The sequence below is a fragment of the Triticum dicoccoides genome, chromosome 1A (assembly GCF_002162155.2).
Source record: "Triticum dicoccoides isolate Atlit2015 ecotype Zavitan chromosome 1A, WEW_v2.0, whole genome shotgun sequence".
In the NCBI taxonomy this organism is placed as follows: domain Eukaryota; kingdom Viridiplantae; phylum Streptophyta; class Magnoliopsida; order Poales; family Poaceae; genus Triticum; species Triticum dicoccoides.
In genome coordinates, this window is record NC_041380.1 from 510,331,540 (window position 1) to 510,341,982 (window position 10,443).

Here is a 10,443-nt window from a genome sequence, read left to right on the forward strand (position 1 = left end):
ACACACGCACACAATGAACAACGATTGCAACGCCATCGCCGCCACCGCAGTTCTGACTCCATGGCGACACAACGAAACACTGAAGAACCAATTGAACACGTCGGAAAACCGTAGCGAAATCAAAGCCCTGCTTGATGCAATCATCGTTACCAAGCAGATCCCAGCACCTCCCGGCACCCACCTCATAAAAAAACTATCATCCGGCGATGATGTCCCCGAGGAGGGGAAAGATGCAAAAATGCATGTGTCACCAGATCTAGTGAATCATAGGTTTTCCTTAAGAGTCAAGGTCGTCGGGCGAGGAGAGGAGCACAACCCCACATCAAAGCTTTCAAGATATTCTAGGGACTTCACACGCATTGTCGTTGCTGGTTTCAACCAAGACCAGAACAAGAATTTCTCTCGGACATCCCTCAACCTCATGTTGCCCGAATCACCCTTCCATGAGTCGCAATCGTACCACTACAACCCATACAAAGGACGTGAAAGTGCTTCGAAAGGTGTCGGCCGGTGCACGGAACCGGAGACGACATGTTCACCCAAGCCCCACCGACGACCACCCCTACTAGGCAACCCCCTAAGTCCACAGGACCCGTAGTGCTGGTTGTGTTCACCATTCCTCATGGACCAACACAGTGCCACCATCAACCACCTTTTAGACTAAAGCACGCTGAGTCGCTGATAGAGCACGAAGTAGCAGAGAGATATCACCGAGGCTGATAGAGCACGAAGTAGCAGAGAGATATCACCGAGTTACACAATCCGTCGCCGCCTCGTCAGAGCAACTACAAGGAGGCACCAGAAGAGAGTTGGGGAATATGCAAGCCTTTTTTTCCCACAACGGAATTTTGATGAGGTATGTGTGTTAACACGGATGGAAGGATTGCCTTAAGAAAAATACATGGTTGAAAATAGGGTATAGCTCTGTGAGTCTTAGTTATCCAAGTACAGAAGATTCTCCATAGAAAGAAAATTCAAATAGGAAAAGAATGATTTCTGTCAAAAATGAAAAACTTGGCCCATACAGGTCTCGAACCTGTGACCTTCGCGTTATTAGCACGACGCTCTAACCAGCTGAGCTAATAGGCCTGTTGTGCTATGGGTCGAATAGCACCTTATTTATTGAATGATAAAGCGTACATTGGATGCTTGCTTACGCCGGCAATTGGCCAATAAACTCCAAACGCGCGCGCTCTGACACTTGAACTTCTTCCTCCGTGCAGGGCGACCGGACGCTGGGCAACTACGTGACGGACCGGGGCTTCCCGGCGAACCTGGAGCCGCTCATGTTCGGGCGCGCGCTGCGGGGCGTGGACCCGCTCACCCGCGCCGCGCTGGTGGTGAAGCAGGTGATGCGGCAGCTCGTCACGTCGCTCCGCCGCATCCACGACACCGGCATCGTCCACCGCGACATCAAGCCCTCCAACCTCGTCGTCACCCGCCGGGGCCAGGTCAAGCTCATCGACTTCGGCGCCGCCACCGACCTGCGCATCGGCAAGAACTACTTGCCCGACCGCACCCTGCTCGACCCGGACTACTGCCCGCCCGAGCTCTACGTGCTCCCCGAGGAGACCCCCACGCCGCCCGCCGAGCCCATCGCCGCCATCCTCTCCCCGATCCTCTGGCAGCTCAACAGCCCCGACCTCTTCGACATGTACTCGGCCGGGATCGTGCTCATGCAGATGGCCACGCCGGCCCTCAGGTCCCCCTCCGGCCTCAAGAACTTCAACTCCGAGCTCAAGGCCGCCGGCTACGACCTCAACAGGTGGCGGGAGACCACGCGCCGGAGACCCGACCTGCAGATCCTGGACCTCGACTCCGGCAGGGGCTGGGACCTGGCCACCAAGCTCATCGCGCAGCGGGAGAAGGGACGCCTCTCCGCCGCCGCCGCGCTCCGGCACCCCTATTTCCTGCTCGGCGGTGATCGGGCCGCCGCCGTCCTGTCAAAGCTGCAGCTCACCAAATAATTGATACGTCTGGCTTCATTGAACAAGCGACCAAACCCCTGCATATAGTTTCTATATAGATGATAAATTCTGTCCTGAGTCCTGACATGAGTGAGACGCAAGATCACCAATGGCATTGGCAATTTTGTTGTACAGTCATGATTTCATGAGATCTCAAGGCATCTGGCTGGTATCAATCAATCAGTACATCGTTTTTGTGCGAGTTCATATGGACAGCGTGTGTGGCGCAAAGTTACAGATGCTGGGCTAACTTAATTTACTGCTGATCGAGTGTGGACGCTACCAAGAAATCCTACTTCTGCTGGTCAGTTTCTCGAACCTACGTATGCCGCCGAGCAGGCCCTTGCTGATGCTCCCAACCAATGGAGGCCGTGCTCGTCCTGAAGCTCTATCGACTGGCAGGCAGGAACATCAGGTTTTGTCCTCGAAAGACTGTTTACTCATGACTTCGTCGCCTGGCCGGCAGTATGGTTCGAACTTCTGCTGAAGATCGACCTGGTTCCCCCCCACCAGCTTGTCGATCTCCTTGTTATCTCTCAAGAAGATGAATGTCGGCGTGGCACGTACGTCGAATTGCGTGACCAGTTCCTGACAAAAAGCATATATCGAAATGGCATTTAGTTTGGGCATTCGCTCAAAGGTAAAGTAGCAATGAATTGGCGGAACATTTGTGTACCGGTAGTTCGTCTACGTCCACGGACACGAAAACAAGATCGGAATGCTTCAAAGAGAGTTCGGAGTATGCAGGAGCAGCGATCCTACACGGGCCACACCATACTGCGCTGAATTTTACAACAAGCTGTGCAGTTGAAAAATGCCAACGTGGTTAATCAATACAGTTGAAGGGATTCGAAATTGGAAATTGCATGCACCTATATATCCTTGTGTCCAGAGTGTGAGTTAGGTTGTAGGCTACTTACTGTTTTATTGGCGTCAGTTGCATCTTCCAATTTCTTCTCCCAACTCTTTAGATCAGTTATAAGAGTCACATTCCCAGAGCTGTAGTCTAGGTGTTCCTCCTCATCTACAGGGTTCTGCAAAGGGAAGCATAACCAAAGAACTCGATTTACTAATGTATAACTCGATAAACGGCTTCCTTACAATACAGATGCTAGTGCACGATTCAGTTATCAAAGTTGCCAGTTGTAAATGAGATGTATGTGAGTAAAAACTACTCACGCTGCCGCAGCATCCCATTGGTTCGAGCAAATCCGTCAGGATGTCCGGACTCCTGGACTCTGGTACACGAGGAGGAAAAAGAGGTATATTTTCAGTGCCGATTTCACTATTTGACTGAATAAAAGATAACATGATACCAAATACATCAAATATGATTAACATAGCTAGCTCTAGATGGCGAAATGATGAATATAAATATGTACTACTACCTCTGTAAAGAAATATAAGAGAGTTTAGATCACTAAGGGAGTACCTCTGTTCTTGAATATAAGACGTTTTGACAGTTTAAATTGAAGTGTCAAAACTTCTTATATTTAGGAACAGAGGGTGTACGTACAAATGGTGAATGGCACTTCAATTCTTCCAAACAATGGCCAGAGACTGCAGAAATATGAACAAGAAGAGACCAGCTAAAAACGTGCTGTTTGTTTTAGATAGAAATTGAAACAGATTTGATGTCCGCAAGTCACAACCACAGCAAATCCAATAGAACTGAGAAGTTTGTTTCGACGATAGCGAATTTTGCTCAACATATTTGCCTGAATCCGCGTGCTACAGCTTCAGACAATCCTAGGGTGTCAATTTTTTCATCCAAAGGAGATACATTCATTAAATTGGAGGAGACCTCCAACAACAATATGACCGTTTGAACGCCAAAGAAATGAACTTTTGTTGACCTACTAATCCTAGAAAAAACATACGGTTACCACATTGCTTAGATGTATATTGTAGATTAAAAAGAAATGCCATGATATGGAACCGGCAAATAGCTTTCGGCAGCCATGCATGCAGCCTGCTTATTACTACTACATTGCTGAGAGCAGAATGAAATGCACATATCCATCAATCCATGCATACCTTGGCAGGACCAAGAAGCCTACGTTCCGCCTCCTGACGATGGGGGATCCAACCGAAGATTGAGATTTCCCCGCGTTGGATGCCTGCCGGCCGTCGTCCACGGCAAGCCCACCCCGGCGGGCGGCGGGGGCTCGGAGAGAGGCGGGTGGCGCCGGGGCGGAACGGCCCTTGCCGTTAATAGCAGCAGCTCAAACCGTCGAAACCGGAGGGCGTGGTGACAGGGGATCTGCAAATAGGCCGAGGGAGGGAGCGGCTGGGAACGGGGTTCTGGGAAGGGAAGACGTACGCGCGCGCGCGCGCGGGAGAGGGAGGGCGAGAAAGAAAAGAGGCGACCGACCCCCTCCCACGTCCAAAATTAGTTTGGTGTGAACTGTGGAGGAAGGTGCCTGCTGTGCTGTCGTTTTAGGCCTGCGAAATGGAGCAAACTGGACGGCGGCGACGTGCATGGCCGTTCTGCCGGCGCAGCACAGCACAGCACAGCGCCAGGACGTGACAAGGTAAGGCACACGGCGGTGCTGGCGCCGGTCAGCGGTGGCGGCAGAGCACAGTATTTCGGGTGGCGGTGGCCCTCCTGGCTCTGCTGGTTTGCTGCTGCGCCTTGACACTCTTATTTGCCGGCTTGAGTTTGTATATGATTTTTCATAACCCGTTTTCCACTTATTAAGCACTGGTGATTAAGCATAAGCCGATTTATTTTTCAAACACCTACCTTTAAGCACTCAAAACATCTAAAAATAAAGGCGCACGCACCGCGCTGCTTGCGATTTCTCAGCAAACCTGTCGTCTTCACATGCTACTCTGTTTCATTCCTAAATATAAGTCTTTATAAAGATTTTAATATTGACTACATACGGATGTATATAAACATAGTTTAGAGTGTAGATTCACTCACTTTGCTCCATATTGTAGTCCATATTGAAATCTCTAAAAAGACTTTGCATTTGTCTTGAATCAAAGCTAGTAAACTTTTGAAAAATTACTGACACCTACAATATCTAATCAATGCTAGTAACATTAGATTCATCATTGAATGAATGGTCAAAGTTTAGAAAGTTTGACTTAGGGCAAAGCAAATATGCAGAGCCAACACGTTTTGCAGCGAGCTTCTGGTATATTGCAAGTTGCAACTACCCTGCTTCTGGTATATGCAGAGCCAACACGTTTTTCAGCGAACAACAACAAAACTGAACATACATACATATCGAAACATGACCTAAAACCAAAAGAAGATAAATCTGGACAAGGTCATGAAGCAAACATGTTTTAATGAACATTTACCAAATAACACCAACACCGATGAAGGTTAACCCAACAAGCATAGGTGAATAGGCTGATAGGCATGCATGTCTGCCGATACTAGTGGCAATTGATGATAGGGCCGACGCCGAATGCAATTTACAATCCTTGAGGATCGGATTACACACAACCAGCAACAAATCGAAGAAACAATGGCCCATAAATATTTTTCTTGAAGCGACATTTCAGTTGTCCACGATGCAGGTCTTCTTCAACCCATGGCGTACTTCTGCGTCCAGCTGCGGGCTGTCGTCTCGTACTTTGACCGGTCCGTCTTGTACATGTGGGCAATCTCGGGAACAAGGGGATCATCCGGGTTGGGATCGGTCAGCAGGGAGCAGATAGAGAGCAAGACCTGTACAACATCAAAACATGCAACAGATCAATAATGGACAGCAAGCGGTTTATGATGGTGGTTTCTGGGAAAGTGCAAAACTGAACAAACATGCACTCCTTTTGGCTTATGAACAACTTATCAGTCTCACATGTTAAACAACAAAAGTGTCCCTAAATATTGCAGATTTTCACAAGGATATGGCAGGGATAGCATGTAGCAAACAAGTAATGCAAAAAATAGTGGTACTGGAGCAGACTTCTACAAGTGACTTGTATTTTTAGTAAGCATATAGAGAGTTATGTGTGCAAATAGAAAATGAGGATGGAGACGAGGATGACCTTGGAGATCGTCAAAGCAGGGCTCCACTGCTCCTTAAGAATATCAAGGCATATGCTTCCATTGCTGTTGATATTAGGATGGAAGACCTTTGTCTTAAAAGATACCTAAAAAGAGAACATACCAATTAAAATGGCACAACCATGGATTAAAATGCATTGTAGGGAGGAATATCGACACCTAAATATTAGAATACTGCACTTAGCAATGTACAAATAGCAACAAATGATGCATCCAAACACCACATGGTCCTACTAAGTTCTTCAATGTGGATTTTAGTCAAGAAGGAAGATTGAGACGAAACAAAATAATATCAGGTGTTGTCTACCATATGCTATATATGTTAGCAACAGCAACAAGATCATAATAGTGCTGTCATAAACAACATCATCCATGCCATTATAGCATGTCTATCCCACCTCATGAAAACTGAAAAGTGATTGTGTTTACTTTAAGATAAAATAAACTGGACGAAAGACACAAACAGGACAATCCTGTAAACCAAATTATGAACAGGACAATCCTATATACCAAATTACTAACAGTGTTGCAACTTTGAAAGACCACATCCATGTTAACTATATATATAACCAAAAGATGATTTTATGGCGATCCATAAAAGGGCCACACTGATAGTTATAATACCATGAGTGGACATTGAGAAAAGCATTAACAGGAAAGTGCACACAGCGCCCATCAGGAGTACTCCCTCCGTTCGGAATTACTTGTCGCAGAAACTGATGTATCTAGACGTATTTTAGTTCTAGATACATCCATTTCCAAGACAAGTAATTTCGAACGGAGGGAGTACATGTTACGACCCCTCTACGCAAAAAGGTGATCATAAGTGTTATGGGCATGACAGGCCCAAAAGAGTCACAAAGAAGGCAAATATGGCAGCAGATAAAGATTAATTAGCTGTTTCCTTCGTAAGCAAGTTATATTCTAGAGATCAGAGATTGAGATTGATATCTCCTATTGTTTATGTGTCGCAGTTAATATTCTATTATTAGGATTTCTACTCTATAAAAGGGCAGGTGAACCAGCGAGATTAATTGACTAAGAAAATAGAACCATTGTTGTTCTATCTAGGCGGGAGTGTAACTCCCTGGATGAGCAGGGTGGAAATAACAGATAAATTTCCAGATTACAATATCAAGGACTATGAAAGCAGGCAGAGCACACATAATGAGGGTTTACAAATACGAGGATGCTTCTAAGTCCTATACCTTTGGTGGCTTGAAGGGGTAATCCGGAGGGAAATGAATGTTCACTAAGAAAACACCGCCGGCATAGGGACTGTCAGGGGGTCCCATAATTGTTGCTTGCCAATGAAACATGTCCTCACCAGCAGGACCTAAACAATTTACAAACAAGAAATAGAGTCCATGAGATGGCATGCCAGGATAAAGCAGGGAACAAAAAGGTGTGAACGAAGATAGTGTTATATGGCGTAGATCTCCAATGGAAACAAGTCAAATTCAAACCTGCACTGCATGATGTGGGCGGGTCCTTCTGCAGGTCCTTGAGTTCCTTGAGGATGCGCTTTGATGCCATGACAAGCAACCTAGAAGGAGAGAGAAAAGCTGTTCTAGTTACAACATACTGAGGAATGAAATTGCTGCAGCTATGCTATGACCTCAAAGCTACTCCATGATGATGACACAGCCTCATAGCTGTGAAAATATAACTCAAACATTCTACTCAGGAAGCTAAACAATCCATCGAAAACCTATCAGAAGTAGGAATCAGCAGCTCAGCCCGGCACAGGAACATATCAATGTTTCAAACTCCCATGGCCCATGCACTCATGTGTTCAGTAATAAGGGTAACAAGGGATCAAAGTAAACAGCAACTACAAAGCCCAGCTTGTGAGAAAAGAAATAGTAGCTCACTAGTACACAATTGCCACTGCTGTCGAATCCCCGCATCGATTCGGGCATCTCGGAGATCATATAAACCTCGAACCTCACATGAATACACGAGACTGGACGACTGATCCTCGTAATTCTCAGATAATATACTCATATGTAAGCATGCGACAAACAAGCGAATAATCTTGCCTATACAAAACCAAATAATTTTACGTGCGCATCGCCAAGAACGTGAATAACCTAACAAGTAACAACCTAGCGGCGACGGCGACGACCAAACACGCTCCCGAGAGATCGAACACAATCGAATCAAATCACCCCAAGGGGCCGCGCACCAAATCGGACTCCCGGCTGACAAAACCACCATCGAACCACGAACCCACCGCGGCGGCGACGCGCCAACCCGGACCAAAGCGCAGATCTACCGGTGGGCGGCACCAACCAGCACCGGAACGGACGAAAAACTCTACAGAAACATGGCGGCGGCGGGGACGGATCCGGATCGGGAGGGGGCGGGGCGGGGCTTACCCGCGCCGATCTGCGACCGGGCAGGGAGAATCACGCGAAAGAGGCTGGGCGGGGGGGAGGGGGGCGAAGGTTTCCACACCTTTTGCAGCGAGAGGTTGGGGACGGCGAGGACAGAGGGACGGAGGACGCCTGCTTTTGGTGGTCTTTTTTGCTCCGGGTCCGCCCCTCGCTTTGTGGCGTGGTGTCGTGCGCGACGGGTTTGGTTTGAAACCGGGCGCCGGGTCCGTGGCCGGTATTTATAATCGGCCCGGCCGGTCCGCGCTTGGAACGTTCCCCGGTCTTTTTATTATTTTCGCTCCCGAAATTACTAATTGTCAGAAGAGTCAGGCAGAGGAATCTAGTATCTGGAAATATTCGTCTTAAAAATGGATCAAACGAATGTATCTATAATTAAAATAAATCTAGATACAACCATTTCTAAAACAAGTATTCCCGGACAGAGAAAGTATTCATTTCCGGTACGTGAAAGAGTTTTTTTATGGAGTTAGACAAATTCCAATTTCCAATAGCCCAAGCGTTTGTTGCCCTCATGGTCTACGACAGAGTGTCTTTCTCTTCCTTTTTTTTGGAACACTTCGCCACAGTAGTGGTGGCAATAATTGGTGACAAGGTTCCTCGCCGTTTTCGTGGCGATGTATGATGGGACGTCACAAAGTATGATTGCATATATCAATTTCGAGGTATGAGGGCATTTTTAGCCGCGCCCTCAACAGGCCTTTCAGGTTACTTTTTTGGTGCCGGCGTTAAAAAAACGGCCCAGTCGCGTCCCTAGGACGCCGAAAATCATTGGTTCGGACCTTTTTTTCGCCCGACGGTCAGAGGCCGAACCCGGCACGCTGGGGAGCAGTTGGGGGCTCCAGCGCTAGGGAAAAGCATGCCTGGCTCACACCGACAGGCGAAAAGTCAAGGTTTTCTTCCCCCGACTCGCCTTGCACCCCCCGCGCCCTCGGCCACCACTAGCTATATCCCGGCGACGGCCGCCGCCCTACTCCGCTAGATAGCCATTCCCCGCCGGAAAATAGCAGCGCTTCGCCGCGGCAGCCCCTCCCACAGCAGCTGGGCGTTTTCGGCCGCGGAGGCGCGGTTTAGCGGCGGGTACACGCCCACCAAGCGCAAGGTGTTCGGCGTTTTGCCTGACTCGGCGATGGACTCGGATGACGAGGAAGAGCTCGCGCGCGCTGCTGGAGGAGGAAGCCGCGGCCGACGTCCAGGAAGAAGAGCATCTCATGGTGCTCGCCGCCCTCGCCCAGCTGCTGGCGAGCAATGAAAAGCCGCGGCGAGGTGGCTCGGTGCCGGGGCGGGTGAAAACAAAGAACCGGCATCGTCTCGAAGGCTACTGCATGCTCTACTCCGACTACTTCGCCAATGCTCCACTTCATGGCAAGAAAACATTTCGGCGCCGTTATCGGATGAGCCGAAAGCTCTTCCTCAGGATTATGAATTCCATCCGGGAGTTCGACAACTATTTCAAGTGCAAGATGGATTGCACTGGCGCTCTTGGATTCACCTCCATCCAGAAGTGCACGACAACGATGAGGATGCTTGCATATGGAGCTCCCAGTGATTCACTCGACGACTATGGGCGCATGGCCGAGTCCACCAGCATAGAGTGTTTCTATAAGTTCTGTCGGGCAGTGGTGGCAGTGTTTGGGCCACAATACTTGAGAACACCCAATGCGGAAGACACTGCTCGGATCCTAGCCCAGAATGCAGTAAGAGGATTTCCTGAGATGCTTGGAAGCATCGACTGCATGCATTGAAAATGGAAGAATTGCCCATTTGGTTGGCAGGGGATGTACAAAGGCGCCAAAGGCGGTTGCAGTGTGGTGCTTGAGGCGGTAGCCACACAGGACCTCTGGATTTGGCACTCCTTTTTTGGTATGCCAGGAACTCACAATGACATCAACGTGCTGCAGTGCTCTTGAGGCGGTAGCCAAATCAAATCGTGTGACCCATTTACTAGAACTTTGGCAAAGTAGAATTTCATTTCAGACACATTTCCCCACCGCCCTTTCATTCCTTGGCCCATTCGAGAAACACGGCGGCGCCATGGAGCAGAGAGAGGATT

The 10,443-nt window shown here is 48.5% G+C and overlaps 3 protein-coding genes and 1 non-coding gene across 5 annotated transcripts in view; 1 reads left to right on the forward strand and 3 right to left on the reverse strand.

Annotated features, from left to right (window-relative positions):
* Positions 1–2,150, forward strand: part of LOC119283929 (serine/threonine-protein kinase STN8, chloroplastic-like) — a 4,078-nt gene extending 1,928 nt beyond the window's left edge. Inside the window, exon 3 of the mRNA XM_037563274.1 lies at positions 1,224–2,150. Coding sequence (XP_037419171.1) covers positions 1,224–1,967 — 744 coding nt within the window. The 3' untranslated portion in view covers positions 1,968–2,150. The remainder of the gene's footprint in view (positions 1–1,223) is intronic.
* TRNAI-AAU lies at positions 1,016–1,089 on the reverse strand. Its single transcript has one exon. It is a non-coding gene; the product is annotated as a tRNA-Ile (tRNA).
* A 135-nt stretch (positions 2,151–2,285) lies between the features above and the next one.
* On the reverse strand, positions 2,286–4,837 carry LOC119283940 (thioredoxin H5-like). Its single transcript, XM_037563280.1, has 5 exons — positions 4,005–4,837; positions 3,147–3,205; positions 2,888–3,001; positions 2,644–2,766; positions 2,286–2,555 (listed from the first exon to the last, which is right to left on the reverse strand). The coding sequence occupies exons 2-5, from the start codon at positions 3,162–3,164 to the stop codon at positions 2,379–2,381; spliced, it is 432 nt and encodes a 143-aa protein (XP_037419177.1). The 5' UTR covers positions 3,165–3,205; positions 4,005–4,837; the 3' UTR covers positions 2,286–2,378.
* A 397-nt stretch (positions 4,838–5,234) lies between these two features.
* LOC119283951 (ubiquitin-conjugating enzyme E2-17 kDa-like) lies at positions 5,235–8,575 on the reverse strand. Of its 2 annotated transcripts, none has more exons than XM_037563289.1 (5): positions 8,455–8,575; positions 7,461–7,540; positions 7,203–7,330; positions 5,976–6,080; positions 5,235–5,655 (listed from the first exon to the last, which is right to left on the reverse strand). In XM_037563289.1, the coding sequence occupies exons 2-5, from the start codon at positions 7,528–7,530 to the stop codon at positions 5,512–5,514; spliced, it is 447 nt and encodes a 148-aa protein (XP_037419186.1). In that variant the 5' UTR covers positions 7,531–7,540; positions 8,455–8,575; the 3' UTR covers positions 5,235–5,511. The 2 variants fall into 2 exon arrangements, with proteins under 2 accessions (XP_037419186.1, XP_037419193.1); XM_037563296.1 differs by having other exon boundaries at positions 8,376–8,573.
* Between the last annotated feature and the right edge of the window lie 1,868 nt (positions 8,576–10,443).

What these genes read in the sequence shown, in the direction of transcription:
- LOC119283951 (XM_037563289.1), bottom strand. Translation starts at nt 7,530, where the DNA reads ATGGCATCAAAGCGCATCCTCAAGGAACTCAAGGACCTGCAGAAGGAC. An exon ending in GCCCACATCATGCAGTGCAG is followed by an intron (nt 7,331 to 7,460) that starts GTTTGAATTTGA and finishes TAAATTGTTTAG; the next exon opens with GTCCTGCTGGTGAGGACATG. An exon ending in CTGCTTTGACGATCTCCAAG is followed by an intron (nt 5,656 to 5,975) that starts GTCATCCTCGTC and finishes GATGTTGTACAG; the next exon opens with GTCTTGCTCTCTATCTGCTC.
- LOC119283940 (XM_037563280.1), bottom strand. An exon ending in CAACTGACGCCAATAAAACA is followed by an intron (nt 2,767 to 2,887) that starts GTAAGTAGCCTA and finishes TCAACTGCACAG; the next exon opens with CTTGTTGTAAAATTCAGCGC. An exon ending in TGGACGTAGACGAACTACCG is followed by an intron (nt 2,556 to 2,643) that starts GTACACAAATGT and finishes GCTTTTTGTCAG; the next exon opens with GAACTGGTCACGCAATTCGA.